This window comes from Eschrichtius robustus, chromosome 3, assembly GCF_028021215.1.
Source record: "Eschrichtius robustus isolate mEscRob2 chromosome 3, mEscRob2.pri, whole genome shotgun sequence".
Taxonomy (NCBI): Eukaryota; Metazoa; Chordata; class Mammalia; order Artiodactyla; family Eschrichtiidae; genus Eschrichtius; species Eschrichtius robustus.
The window spans coordinates 174,236,267-174,251,677 of NC_090826.1; the positions used below are offsets into that span (position 1 = coordinate 174,236,267).

The window sequence follows — 15,411 nt, forward strand, 5'->3', positions numbered from 1 at the left end:
GCTTTCTTCCTTCACAGCTCCCTCCCACTGATGTAGGTCCCGTCCCTATTCTTTTGTCTCTGTTATTTCTTTTTTCTTTTGCCCTACCCAAGTACGTGGGGAGTTTCTTGCCTTTTGGGAGGTCTGACGTTTTCTGCCAGCGTTCAGTGGGTGTTCTGTAGGAGCAGTTCCACGTGTAGATGTATTTCTACTGTATCTGTGGGAAGGAAGGTGATCTCTGCGTCTTACTCTTCCACCATCTTGCCCCTCCCTCCATTGTGTAATTTTAAAAGAGAAAGAAAATGTATGGAGGGGAGGAGAGAAGAAACTCAGTTTTTCCTCATCTTATTAAATGTACTTTACACATATGTCAGGGCATATGCATCTGATTGGGTCCTCCTCAGCCTAGCTATATCTACTTCCAGACTGGGTATTGGCTTACACTGTCCTCTGTTTCAGGAAGAATCTGCTAATGCTGGCAGCCATGGTCCTCTCTATCCGACTTACTGTACCCACTTACCAACTCAGTCATTTACTTTTTTTTTAATAAATTTTATTTACTTATTTATTTATTTAGGCCATGTTGGGTCTTTGTTGCTGCACGTGGGCTTTCTCTAGTTGCGGTGAGTAGGGGCTACTCTTCGTTGTGGTGCACGGGCTTCTCACTGCGGTGGCTTCTCTCGTTGCGGAGCTTGGGCTGTAGAGCACAGGCTCAGTAGTTGTGGCACGTGGGCTCCGTAGTTGCGGCACATGAGCTCTAGAGCGCAGGCTCCGTAGTTGTGGCGCATGGGCTTAGTTGCTCCTCGGTGTGTGGGATCTTCCCAGACCAGGGCTTGAACCCGTGTCCCCTGCATTGGCAGGCAGATTCTTAACCACTGCACCACCAGGGAAGCCTGAGTCATTTACTTTTAACATCTCTCTTGTTCTCTCGGCCTCTTGGTCATGCACTTTCCTTACTGGGTAGTATATGTTTCCTGAACCACCCCCTAGCCTGGCCCACCACCCTGTTTGATTTATAATCTTGGTTCAGTCCTTCAGGTTGACAGGACCACAGCCCAGGCCACAGCCTGAGGTTGACAACCCTGTATCCTAGTCACACTTGATATCGGTGCTGCTATTACACTATAAGTAGGACACACTGGTCAAAAACATTGCACTTTGATGACTTTATGGATTCATTTTGGTCGTTTAATCTCTTTATAATTTGAAAGCACAAAGATTGTTTCTATATTGGCAAAACTAATATAGTCTTTATAAAATAGCTAGTGTTTTCAATTCTGGCAGGAAAAATATGATAAAAATAAAGAACACGAAATTGAAAAAACAAACATTGTTTGAGTGCCCCTCCTGTTAGACATGCTCATTTCTCAAGATGCAAATACAAACAGAATGAAGCCCTTCCAAATTGCAATTTCCACATTTGTGAAATGAGGTAAGAGCACTTACCTCCTAGAGTTATAGTAAAGATGAGATGGCTATGTGTGTATATGTAAATACACACATGGGTAAATCATGTGTATGGTGCCTGCTACATGTGAGACACTCAATATACGGCATCTATTATGATGACTGTTATGACTCTAAGCCAATCTTTAATTATCCAAGAACTAGCCATCTGAATTTTCAAATGTGAAAAAGGGTAAGGATGTAATTGGAAAAAAATCCCCAATGATAGATGCTAGGTGTTCTCAGCTACCATGAACTGTTGAAAAGATAAAAACCTAGAATCAGAATATTATACTCAATGCGTTGTGCTTGCCCATTGTAACCTGTGGTTGGTTACTTGGTTGGTTAACTGTGTCAACAGTCAACTTATATCATAGAAAATCACGAAGCACAGGGGGAACAGAAAGCCAGAAGAAATAAGAAAAGTGAGAAAGAGATCAACAGCAGAATTTGTTGTCATAGGAAGATGTCAGTGATTTATTGATATTTATTATAGACATTGAATGGTTTCCAGCTTTCTGGCATTACCAGAAACGACTGCTGTGAACATACAAAATATGCCCCCTGGTGCAAAGCACTAAGGTTTTCTAATGAATGTGCATAAGCGTGAACATGCTGTTTTTTAGGGTATAGGCAGCTTCAACTTTTCTAAATATGCCAAATTGTTCTTTAGAGCATTTGCATTAATTTACCCTTTCACCTGAAATATTTAGAGTTCATTTTGCTACATACCCTTCATAACGGTTGGCATTGCCCTAATATAAAATTTGTATGATCTAGCGTGTGTAAAATAAAATTTCATTGTGGTTTTAATTTGCCTCTCTGTAAATATTGATGGAGTCCAATACTTTCTGTAAGTTTATTGGCCCCTCATGTTTACTGTTCTCTGAAATCCTTGTTTATATCACCTGTCTTTTTAAAAAGAATTGGAATATTCGTCTTTCGAGTCACAGAAATTATTTAAGCATTCTCTGTGTTCATTCTTTTCCCATTACATGTGTGACATGTCTCTAGTGTTGTGGCTTAGGTTTTCTTAGGTTTTCACTTTAGGGGGACATTTGATGAACAGAAGTTCTTGATTTTAATGTAGTCCCATTTATTTATCTTTTCTGTTTTGTACTTGTGTCCAATTTAAGAAATATGTTCCCATCTTAAGGTGGTTAAAGCATCTTCTTTAATTTCAAAAGATTTTCAAGTTTTGTCTGTAAACATTTAGGTCTCAATCTATCTCGAAGTAACTTTCGTATATAGTGAGAAGTAGGGATCCAATTTCATTTTATTTTCCAGTAGGTGGAATTGATTTTCCCTGCAAACTTTACTAACTAGTTCATCCTTTTTTTTAGTGATATGCAGGGACAAATATAAGTCTATATATGTGTGAGTCTTTTCCTGTGGTTCTTGATGTTTCTATCGGATTTTTTTCCCCATCTCTGCACTAATGTTGCACACTCCTAGTTTATATGGCCCTATATACATCTTGATATCTGTTAGCAAAGTCCCTCACCTTCTTCTGTGTTTGCAGTGCCTTGGATACTGTCGGCTGTTTGCTCTTTTTTATATGCTTTAAAATAGGTTTGTCAAGTTCCATGAGTAACTCTGTTGTGCTTTTCATAGGAATTGCATTGGATTAATAGACAACTATATGAAAACTTCATCCTCGTGATAGTCGTTGAATCCAAGAACATAATTTCTCTATTTGTTTTTGGTCTCTTAAATGTTATCCAGTAAAACTTGATTTTTTTCATAGTAGTAATGCATTTTTTAGATTTGTTCTTAAGTACCTTATAATATGAATAGCATCTTTTAGTTTGTTATATTTTCTAATTTGTTTATTTCATTCTCTATCTGGCACAGAGAAGTGCAGTTGTTTTGTTTATTGATCTTTGCATCACTCGTATTAAACTAAATTATTCTGCAGTAATAAAGAACTCCAAGATTTTTCAAAAAATTCCTTTAAACAATAAAAGTTTATTTTTCACACATGCTATGTGTCCAGTAGGGCCAGCAAGCAGACTCTGATCTATGTCTTCCCAGCCAGGGCAAGAGGCTGACAGAGCAGGCACCATCTGGACGTGGCAGAGTGAAAGGGAGTGAGCACAGGAAATTGCACACTGGTCCTTCTAGCTTTCCCCTGGCAGTGGCTCAGATTTCATTGGCTAAAGCAAGTCACGTGGCCACCTCTAACTTGACAAGGGGTCAAGTAGTATGTGCCTAGAAAAAAGGGCCCCAAATTGATGAGCAACATTCATCATATGTACATCTTCTCTCCAGAACCTAGGTCAAATATTTGTCTTTAGGTTTTGTTATTTAGAGAAATATATGACATTTGATAATCATTTTCAGTACTTATGCTTTGGTTTATATTCTTATTTTCATGCACTGGCTAGTAAAATGTTGATTAGAAGCTGTGATAGTAGGTGTTCTTGCACTACTCCTGATTTTAACAAAAGTGCTATTTATCCTGATTATTATTATTATTTATGATGTTTTTGTAAACTGTCAAGTTATAGAAGTTTTCTTCTTTAGTTTGTTAAGGATTTTGGTCCTAAAAACTCACAAGAATTTTTACTATTTTTATAGTGAATTAATATATTTTTAAAATTCAAACCAATTTTGCAATTCTGGAATAAAGCCAACTTTGTCTGGAATAAAGCCAGATTAAAAGATTTAAGCTTTTTATATACTTCTGAATTCAGTTTGCTTATGTTTTATTCAGAATTTTTTTTTGCATTATGCATATGAGCATGATGATTGGTCTTTAATTTTCCCTTATCATATTCTCCTGACTTCTCTCTCTCTCTCTCTCTCTCTCTCTCACACACACACACACACACACACATACATACACACACACACACACACACACACGCACTCTCTCTCTCTCTCTCTCTTTTGGTTATACTGCCTCAAAAAGGGAAATATTCTCTTATTCGATTTGCAAGAATGTTTGTAAAAATTGGAATTACACTTTTCCCAGATGTGTGGTATAACTGATGTGCACAACTCTCCAGGCCCACCGTTTTCCTTGTGGGAAGAAATTTAACTGCAGACTATAACAGATAGAACTATTCATCTTAAATTTTTTTTAATTTACTACTCTTTTTTTATGGAGGTATAATTTGCACAAAGTGGACAAACCTTAAATGTAAAGCTTGATGAACTTTTAAAAATGTATCCACCTGTGTAACCACCACCCATATCAAGATAAATTTCTAGCACGCCTGCTGGCTTCTTTGAACACTTTCCAGTTTCTTCCTCTGTCTTAAAGAGAGCACTATTCTGACTTCTGTCACCACAGATTAGCTTTGCCTTTGCACTTCATATAAATGGAATCATACACTATGTTTTTGGGGGTGTCTGCCTTATTTCACTGACGACCGTGTCTGTGAGATTTACCCACGTTGTTGCTTGTAGGGGTAGTTCACTTTTCTTTCATTGTGCTTTCTCCTTCCAGCCTATGCATATACCACAATTTCTTTATCTGTTCTGCAGTTGATGGACATCTGGGTTGTTTCCATCTCTCTTCTTGAATCAGTCTAAGTTGGAAATATTTTAAGCAACTTTTCCAATTTGCCTAAGAACTCAAGTTTAATTCTCATAAAATTGTCTACATTTTCTTGTATTTTGTAATCACATTGCCTCTGTAGTTTATGCCTCTATTTTCACATCTGATAGTACTTATTATACATTCACTGTTTTTCTAGATCAGTTATGCCAGAGGTTAGTCAATTTTAATAGTAAATTAAAGGATGTTAAAAACCCAAGGATATCCCTTGATTTTGTCCATCAACTGGAGCTAAGCCTCAAGGGCTTGAAAAACTAAGCTTATTATAATAACGTTTTCCACAATAATGAGTATGAACTTACTTACAGTTGTCTAACTAAAAGACCATTTTTTAGACTTTTTCAGAAGAAGGAAATTCTGATTCAATGATGTCTTTACGACTAGAAGAAGAAATTGCTAGCAGCTCTCAACTGTTCTGTGAAGAACTGAGTCAGTTTCACAGCCCTTGAATCTGGGCTTGGCCATGTGACTTGCTCTGGTCAATGGGCACATTAGCAAATAGGATATAAGCAGATGCCTGAATAATACTTTTACATTTGGCTCTCCCATCTTATGTTGCTCAGAATTTTTCTGCTACCACCAGAATGAGCTTGGGGTAGACTCCCATGAGTGTCAAGCCAACTGCTAGATGGGAGAGTGAGGCCAAATCAGACCAACCAGCCCCAGCCAAGCTGGTCCAGAACAGAACTACCCAGTGAATCCATGAAAATATATGAGAAAAATAGTAGCACGTAGTTACTTGTATTGAACTAAACTTTCCTCCTGTACACTCTTACTTTTTTTTTCTTTATGTATTTCTCAGGCACTTCTAGTGGTGGTAGAACTGTTGGTGCCCAAATCATTTACCAGATGTGTCTTCAGGATTGATAGTTCGGAACTGCAGAAGTTGAGGCTATGTCAATCCGTTGTCTGCCCTTGCAAATCACAGGCAGCGTTTCTGGTTGCGGAGCAGAGTTGCTAATCTTAGATCGTCTCTTTTGAGTCATGACTTCCTACTACAAAGCAGGAGTTGTTATGTGGAGATGATTTTCTATCCCCAGAATAGTGACCCAAAAGATATACTGAAGCACCACAATTAAAAATTAAAGTTAATCCTTGGATTCATAAGGCATAAAGAGGAGCCAGCCATTGAACAACACATTTGAAGACAGATATTTGTTGCCTGTTTTGTAGAGGTGTGAGTAATCCATTTGTCTACTTCCCTGTGTCCTAGGTACCTATTTCCAAACATATTTCTCCAGATTTTCCTTACATATTAGCTGGTTTTACATTAAAATTTGCTTTTAAATAAAAATTGCCCTTGCAAGATTATAATAATCAACTAGTAGAGAGAATAGGATAATTTGACAAAAGATGAAGATTTCCTCTGGAAGCACCTAGTTCTGATTGGTAAAGTTGATATTTAAAAGTTATGGCCAGGTCTCTCTTGGAAGAGGAATGAAAGGAAATTTGAGTGAAGACATTCTGGATTTGTCTCTGGCTGCCTTACTAACAAGATATGCCATACAGACATTTCTCTCACTTCTAAACTTTTCTCTAAATATGATAACTTATAGAAAAAGCCCAATTGGCTAGTTGTGTCCCAAATGAATTTTCCATTTATAAGACAGTGGAGGGATAGAAGTATCAGCTGCTTTAGAATGTTTCTCATATAGGATGAGATGTCCCAGACGGTTGAAGAGAGTTTTGGATGTAATAAAGCTACATAGAATTGACATCAAACATGCATTCATAAATACACACATATTCATATCCAGTCAAGCAGCTAAAAAGTCAGCAGTCCTTTTGCTTCTGTAGTTTAATGAAAATCCCTCATCTTCCAAATGCAACATTTAGAGATCACATGAGGTGCTTCTCATAATCTAGAGAAGCATGTATATTTAGGAGAGGGTATTCTGTGGTGAAGAATGCAGTAACCACCGAATGGGCAACAAACTTTCATCAATGGACCAAGGTTTTAGAGCATCAATGTGTTTGTAGCCCAGAAAAGAGAAAGAGCACTGGGAATTGCTCCTTGTGTTACTGTCTGATGGTGGCAGATCATTTTGATGACATGAATAAATGGATTGAGGTGCATGAAAGCCAGGGAAAGGGGAGGGGCAAAAAAGGATTAGAGGATAAGGTGCACTGCTACTTTAAAATTATGCATGCCTGGCCCCATGCTGGTCCCTCCCACTGCTTGAGGCACCTGCTGGAGGCTTGAGGAGCTCAGTTCCAGGCGGGCCAGCCAGCAGACTGCACTCTGAGTTTCAGGTAACCAAGCGTTCGCTGTGCAGAATCCCTGACTTGGGCACCCAAGTCTTCCGGGCAGCCGTCCTGCTGCTGCGGCCTATTTGCTGAGACTTTCCAGAGGTTACCGCAGCGTTGCCAGGCAACCAGGGACAGCGGTCCTCTGAAGAGCCATTTGTCACACTGAGGGGCCTGGTTGAAAGGCAATAAAGAAATGGTAACTCAGCTTATTTATCAATACAATTACTTACACAGTATTAGGGGTCCATATGTAACCTACAAATAGTCATATGAGGAAACACACAAACGTTTGCTAAATACTAAGGCGTAGGACGGACAGATGGCGTTGGGTTTGTAATCAGCTTTACCGTGAGCTTAAAGTTGCCGCACATGCTGCGATGAGGCGGGGGAAAGGCCCAAAGTGCTTTGCCAGCTTTATTCGGGACATCTGCAAGTTAGCTCTGCGTTAACAACATCCCGTGCGTGTGTAAAGGAAATCTATATAGTGGATAGTGCTAATTCCCTGGGGTGGAGTAGCAATCTGAAATTACTGTGTGGGGAAATATATTAATAAAAGTATGTGCATATATGTATACGTCAAACTGGTTGTCCTGTGGACTTTTCGAGTGCTTAATTTGCCCGATGAAGATAGTTACCAAAAGAATGAGTGTTTTCCTCTAGAGAGTGTACTTCAAAATGTTTTTAAGAAGTTTAATAATGTTTCTTGGGGACTCAGAATCCCCATGCTTAGAAGGCACCGAAAGTTTTAAAGATGTAACAGATCTTCCTTGACTCTCTGCTTTTGATTCCCAGACACCAGCTGCTACTCATGTCTTTGCCATCACTAAGGAGGCCTCCGGTGTTACCCCAGTGTGAAAAGGCATCTGCAGTTTCCCGAAAATGGATTTATCTCCATGTTATTTAAAGCACCCCGCATTAAAGAGTCGCTGGCCAGCGCCGTCGGCCTTATTATTTATTTAGGAACGCTTGATTGGAAGGAGAATGCTTTTGTGTAAACATGAATTGCCTGGCTCTTTCTTTGGGCTTCGGCTTCTTGTTTCCCAGCCCTAAAACATGGCTCTTTACCTATTTTGCTTCCATATCGTGGGCTGACTCGCAGGGCCTTTTCCCAAGGCTGGAGAACGTGGCAGCTTTCAAGAAGGTTTCGGTGGTGTCAACCCAAGCGACGTGTGGACTCCCAGCCCGAAGCACCTTCTGTCAGAGCTCTGCCACAGCTGAAGGCCTTCGGGTCTGTCCCCAGCGGTTCTGCATTCAGGATTGTCCTTACCGATCGTCACCCCCCACCTACACTGCCCTCTTCTCAGCAGGCCTCAGGGGCTGCATCACCGTGGACCGGCGTGATCTGAGTCCCAACGCCCACAGCCATTCTGCAAGTTTCATTTTTGGAAATCACCAGCGTTGCTTTGCCTCTCCTCCTGCTCCCAGGCTGGCGGCGTCATTCACTCTAGCTGTGTGGTTGAAACCCGAGCAAGAAGGTGTAATGTAAGTAGCAGAGGGAGTGTAAGCTTTCCTAGGGTCCTGCAAAATCAGTAAGAGTCAAGGGTATTGCAACTTGAATTCCAGCCTAGAAATGAAGGCACTTTGGAATTGATGCAACTGAAGACCTACTCCTATATTAGGCTCTCCTGGTCAACTTTATATTCCAAGTATTTTTTTCCTAAATTCAAAGTATTTCTCTCCTTTCCATGGATGAAGTAAACCCTCAAAGAAGAGTGTGTTAAAATAATTTCATGGCAGGCAGACATGTTTACACCTGGCTCTTTTTGTTTTTTTTTTTTTTCCAGCAGTTTAGCTAAACTTTTGGTCTTAGTTTTCAGAGGCTCAACCAGGCTCAGTGTGAGTTTTAAGGCATGGGGACTAGTAATACAAATAATGGATATTTTCAAAGTTTTGGTCCAGGTTTGTATAAACAACTTGCCCTTACTAGAGTGTACAATTTTCATTAGGCATGTAGTTCTCTGAGGGCTTAGGACTGTGGTGTCTGCATCCTTATTTTCCCAGGAAGAGATGTTTGTTTAACTCATCTTGGAAGATGCTCAATAATGAGTTGAATAAATGAATGACACCCCATATCTTAAAAGAGGTCGCTTTTGGCCCTTCGCTTCCTGGTGTTTTCATCTGTTAGGAAATATATAGAGAAGCATAAAAGATTCTCAAAAGCATTCATGCCATTGATCCCAGTAGAAATGCCTTCAGTGAGTTCGGAGGGGGGCTTCCTTAACATTTTTGGTTATTTTCTATAATCACCTGATTTTCATTCTGTAATAGTTTCTGAAGCTGATATCTAATGTTTCCCCTAAGTGTTTAGAAACAATCTGGAAACTGGAATGAATAGGACAGTTTTGAGGCATATTTTGCTTATCTTTTGTCTTCCTGTAGGGCTTTTGCCTCTTCTTGTGAAGTTTTCTTTGTATGAGGATGTTGGCCAAATATCTAAAAACTCATGAAACAAACCAGAAAAGTCTTATAATTTCATAAGCAAATATGACTTAAATATCTTTGGTGTTTAGTTTTAATGTGCCAAGTGAAAGTTGGCATATTTTCATTTTGTTTTATTTGGAGTGAAAATCATCACAAACCATTACCCCTATTTCTGTATGTGCCCTAAAAGAAAACCCTGTTTTCTTACTGTTTGAAATGTCAGTAAATCCAGCCCACTTAGTTTATGTAACTAACGTGCAAAGAGTTTTAAAAAATTGTCTCTTGACAAATATGGCTAGGATGAAATATTTTTTCCAAGCTTTTTACAAGGGATATGTCTCTACCAAATTCATCTTCCACTGGTATCATTTTGTATAAATAAGACAGAGGAGTATTTATAGAGGCAGTAGCACATGGTATACGGTTTTGAGAGTTCCATGCATCAAGGTCGTTTCCATTCTCAAAACTGAAATACCTATGGGAATTGGGGGAATTTCAGGATGTTTGTACTAGATAAGTAAAACAAACAAAACATGGGTTATCCAATTATTGTTTATTCAGGAGCAAAATAAATCCAGTTCCTAAATATTTTGCTACCTGCCTTCCTCTCACATTCATTATCTACCCAAGCTAGTATGTTTACAAGCAAACAAAATAGCAAGGAAGATAATCAATAACATATTAAGAAATGCATTTTCAGTAAGCTTGGGGAAATAAGCCTGCATGTGGCAAATACATCCTTGAGTAATGGTCAAATTCTAACTTGTAGATTTAACTCAAGAGAAATGAACAGAGGCAAACTCTTCTTAGATTGTTTAAGACCTAGAGACAGGGAATAGAGAGAAACTCTTTCATTCCAGTGACTTAGAAATATTCACCTACCAAAGGGTTAAAAAAAATCACAATAGAATTTCCATAGGGTTAAAAACAATCACAATAGAATTTCCATAAAATCGTATTTCCACTTTATATAAAATCTGTATGTCAACTAAACCTATTTGCCTAATATAAAATATATATACTTGGTCTCATAACTTTATCACCAAATATATGTAGAAATAGAGTAAAAAAGTGACAGTGAAATGGTAACTGTTAAGTGTTCTCCCGTCATATTATTACCTCTCAATTCTCAGAAAGAATAAATGCAAATGAGAAGGAATGATTTGTGAAAACATGTGCCCTTTAAGGAAAGTTTTGAAAATATCTTTAGCAATAATTCTTGGTTTGCCCAATCTTACCTTTGCCTCTTCGATTCTTCCTACTCAGATCACTGACTCATTTTTTTGAGGCTCTACTATAAAGCAGGCTAGGGTGCTATTGTCAGAAAACTCATGATCGAATGGGAAGACGGATGGATGGGTGTTGTTACCAAGGCAGCACGATAAGTGAGCTCAAGGAAAGACCCCTTACGAACCTTGAGCAGGGAGGATTCTAGGATCAGGCATTATCCTGGAGATGCTGAGTAGGAGGCAACCAGGTGAAGAAAGGAACCCAGACTCCTCTAGGACTTGATAAAATTCTCCTCCCTGGGATGTACCACCTTCTTGAGTTCTTGTCTGTGAGATGCAGGCTGATGAGCATGTTTAATAGCTAGTTATTTGGGGGGAGATGTTGATGGCTACTGTCCATGATATTTCTCTTTAAATAGCAGATTTTGGGGAGTAATCTACTCAGGGGGCTCTTCTCTCATCTGCTAAAAAGTTGAGTTGCTAGGTTGAAATGTAATAGGAAAGGGGCTTAAGTTCATATCTGTTTCTGCTCAGTGGGTACAGAGTGGCTAGGCACATGCAGTGATATAATTAGTATAAAATAAAATATATTAAACATAAATCAATGGAGAAATTAGAAAACATAAAAAATAAAAATGTCTATTTAAAGGGATGGGAAAAGAGTGCCATTGTGATCAGGGTAGAAGTGATTTAAAAAAAAATAATTTGATAACTGGCCCTACACAGACCTAAAATTTTTCTGAAAATTCTTCTATTTTATCAAAATATTTCACTGTATTCTTAGAAGATTGGATGACCTTTCATCCAGGATCATTACCATGATCTCAATGCCTCAGTTGGGCTGTGTGGTCATGGCGAGCTACAGACACTGGCTTTGGCTTCTGGCCAGTTGATGATGAGTGAAGTAAAGGCTATAGTTGTGCATTCTCCATTTCGTCATGGGAATTAAATAGAGTGATTCTGACTTCAGGGTTAGCAGTTTAGAGCCTTCTACGGACACTAACCTCTCTTTACATTAAAAAAAAAGAAAAGAAAAAAGATTTGCGCTGGTGACTCAATACCCAAGCCGGATGTGGTGTATTGTGCTGCTTCCTATAAAAGAAATAGCAGAGGAACTAATGAGCCAATAGGCTACATGTTGTTTTGCAGGATGATTCGACCACTTTAGCTCCCATCATGAATCTCCAATAAAAGGAGTGGAGGTTCTGGGGGAATATATTGTCAATAAGAATTCTATTTTTTATTGAAATAAAAGGGCTTCTTAATTGAAAGAAAGCTTGCCCTGAATATTATAACATTCAGGTGCTTATTCACTGTGACCCTTTGAGTGGAGTTTGGGGTCAATTACACCACCATCACTGGATGATGCCTTAGCCTCTCTTTTGGTTGGAGGCTGACCTTTTCTCTTTTCTGGTTGCTTCCCAAGGTGTGTTATAGAAAAGACAGCGGATGGGCAGATTGTGTTCAAACTTACAATATCTGAGAAAGAGACCATGTTTTATTACCGCACAGTAAATGGTTTGCAGCCTCCAATAAAAGTAATGACACTGGGGAGAATTCTTGTGAAGAAATGGATTCATCTTAGTGTGCAGGTGAGTAAAATAAAAAAATATTTAATGTTTGGTTAAACACAGGGATCCATCTTCCTTTCTTTCCTTTAAATGGCATCTTCCCATCAGATTTGAACCTTTCAGATTTCAGCTATGTGTAAATGACAACTAAAGAAAAACAATATTTAAATGACCTAATGATGTATCTCTTGGTATACCAGAATTTCCCCCTCAAAATTACTGTGAACATGCCCACAGAAGGCTAGGACAATCCCATTTGGGGTAATATCCTCAGGAAATGTTTGTTTTATTTGCTTAGTGTAACTTATTTTGTTCAAAAACGTGGAAGGGCTCTTTTGCGGTCTAGTTCTAATTTTACTAGTCTTGGCAGTATTAAGACCCCTGCCTGGTTTTTACAGCGGTTTTTGGTGGATAGCATCTGATGATATGAATACAATTTGGCTGTTGTGTTAAAATGCTGACCTTAGAATTAATGAACTTTACACATCAGACACTCTACAGGTGTTATATTATTACTTTAGTTGTCAACCACAGTTTGTATTCGCCTTAGAAGCTGCTAAAGACTGAGATAACTGTGAGATGGTTGGTATTTTATAGTTGTCAGGAATGGAAACAGTTTATTCTTTGGTTTCTTTAGGGCTCTGGAATGGTCCAATGCAGCTTAAGTCACCCTTGCCTTTTATACCAGAGGTACCCTGTACTGTAGTTCTCAGTATATGCTCTCATAGGTGTGCTCAAATGTGGTCCATGCAAAGCCCATTTGCACTAGAGGACATTTGTACCCTCATGCACTTTATGAAAATAATCTTTGATTTCTCACATTTTTCCCCTCACCCTGAAGCAGGTAGACTTCCTTATGTTACTTACCAGGGTTCTTGGCCTCCTTAATCAATAGAAATTGATAAGAGGCCAGACAAGAAATTCAGGCAAGGCTTTATTGGGGCCCCTGCTGCAGCCGCAGGGAGCAAGAACAAGCAACAGATTCTCTTGCTTGCTCCCTGAAGGGGGGTCGAGCTGATTCCTCATATGGGGTGAGGGTAGGGGTGTGTCCAGGGATCGGGCCAGAGGGGTGGCTTAGGTGTTCTGCCCACTCCTTAGGTGGTGCTGTGTGCAGGGGGGCATGTGCAGTACCCTGCTTTTGCTCTGGCTCTTCAGAAGTGGCAGTTGGTTTTTTTTGGTCTTTCTGTATCTTGTCCATAATTTGCCCCAGCTGGACATGTATGCAGTTATTTTTAGTCCCTTATCGTTTCTTTCTTTATATTTTATTGCTCCAGGAAACATTTGTCCAGGTGTAAGCACTGCAGCAAAGGGTCCCAGGTTCCAGCCTATCTCACTTAGAAGGTCTTGAAAATTGTTATTTGGATTTTAAAGTCTCTTTCAGCGTAGCTACTGTTATTGAGGATGTAAATACACTTGAAACATACCTTTGTTTGGCCTGGTAGTAAGTATGATATTCTGCCATGAATGTGCACTGCAATGCATTAAAAGCCTGAGGAAGAACATTTAAAATAGAAATGCAGAGAATTAACAATGATTGATGTCCATAGGATGGTATTGACACAGTGGTATTCAGTCATCATGCTAGACTTATCTACTCTGCTTTTCATTAGGATATGAGTTTAGAAAATTTGGTTGTCAGGACACAGAGGTTTCCATGCCAGCAGGGTTGAAAGGACCTACAAAAAGATAGGTCACGTCTGACATCTATAGCATATGATGGATTCAGTGTGTCATGCTTGCCTCTCATTTGTTCAGTAGTTAGCAGATAGGGGACTAATTTGTTCTATATCTTGTCCATTCCACCCACTGACCAGACCAACAGAATTGGGTTATAACGTTTCCATATAAAAAATGGAAATAGAAACCACTGCAGAGGGGCTTCCCTGGCGGTCCAATGGTTAAGACTCTGTGCTTCCACTGCAGGGGACGCAGGTTTGATCCCTTGATCCCTTTTTGGGGAACTAAGATCCCTTGTGCCGCTGTGTGGCCAAAAAAAAAAAAAAAAAAAAGAAACCACAGAAGACTGAAGAAATGGAATCTTCAAACGATGTTGAATAGCTATATTTGTCGCATATTTTTATATCAACGATGACGAAAAAAATGCTTTTTACTTGCCTTTATTTTGCCTTATCCATGAAAATGTGCCATGTTTTGGCAGGCAGTAGTACATTAAAAGCTTTACAAAGAAAGTTTAAAATTCCAAATGTGAAGAGGTAACCATGACTGAATTACTCCCCTGGGAGTCAAATGCTCTTAGAGTGCCTATTGGAATCAGCATTATCATTTCAATACATGTCAAATATGAGTCACTTCCTAGTTTAGGCAAAATTTCTTTATAAATCTTTAAATCTTCCCCTTCTTTCAAGAAAAGGTTAAAGTACTTATGATTCAATAAGACTGCTTTATTTCATAACTGACTATCAAGAGAAAACTTGTCCTATCCAATTTGTGTTCTTCTTTTATTTACTTACTTTTACATAAGTTTCCCCCCCCATTCTACATTTTATGTTAAAACTACCGAATGAAACAGTCATAAATCATTAGAAAAGCCATGCAGATCGGTTATTTATTCATCTGGCATTTATTGATAAATTTGGGGGTACCCAGCATTATGGAGACCTGGATTCATTCAAATAAAAATTAAAGAGCAATTCTTTAAATTGGAGTTCTGCATAGGGTTCCTTTAAACTGGAAACAAGTCTGAATACATTTAAGATATTACCATATTTATAATAACCCATATTATAGATGTTTAATAAAGAATGTGCTCATTCCTTGGAAGTTAATACAAAAAGCAGTGGGAAGAATAAGGGATGAGGAGTAGAGAAATCTGACTCAGGTAATGCTACTCAGTAGTCTTAACAAATACACTTGACTCAGTTTTCTTACTTATGTAGTAAGAGGATAGGACTAGATGAACAAAACAAGACTTCCTGGAATTCTACGTTAA

General features: G+C 38.8%; 1 protein-coding gene across 1 annotated transcript in view; it reads left to right on the forward strand.

Moving 5' to 3' along the window:
* The first annotated feature begins 8,237 nt into the window (after positions 1-8,237).
* Positions 8,238-15,411, forward strand: part of USH2A (usherin) — a 795,295-nt gene continuing 788,121 nt past the window's right edge. The window contains exons 1-2 of the mRNA XM_068538548.1: positions 8,238-8,722; positions 12,317-12,482. Coding sequence (XP_068394649.1) covers positions 8,238-8,722; positions 12,317-12,482 — 651 coding nt within the window. The remainder of the gene's footprint in view (positions 8,723-12,316; positions 12,483-15,411) is intronic.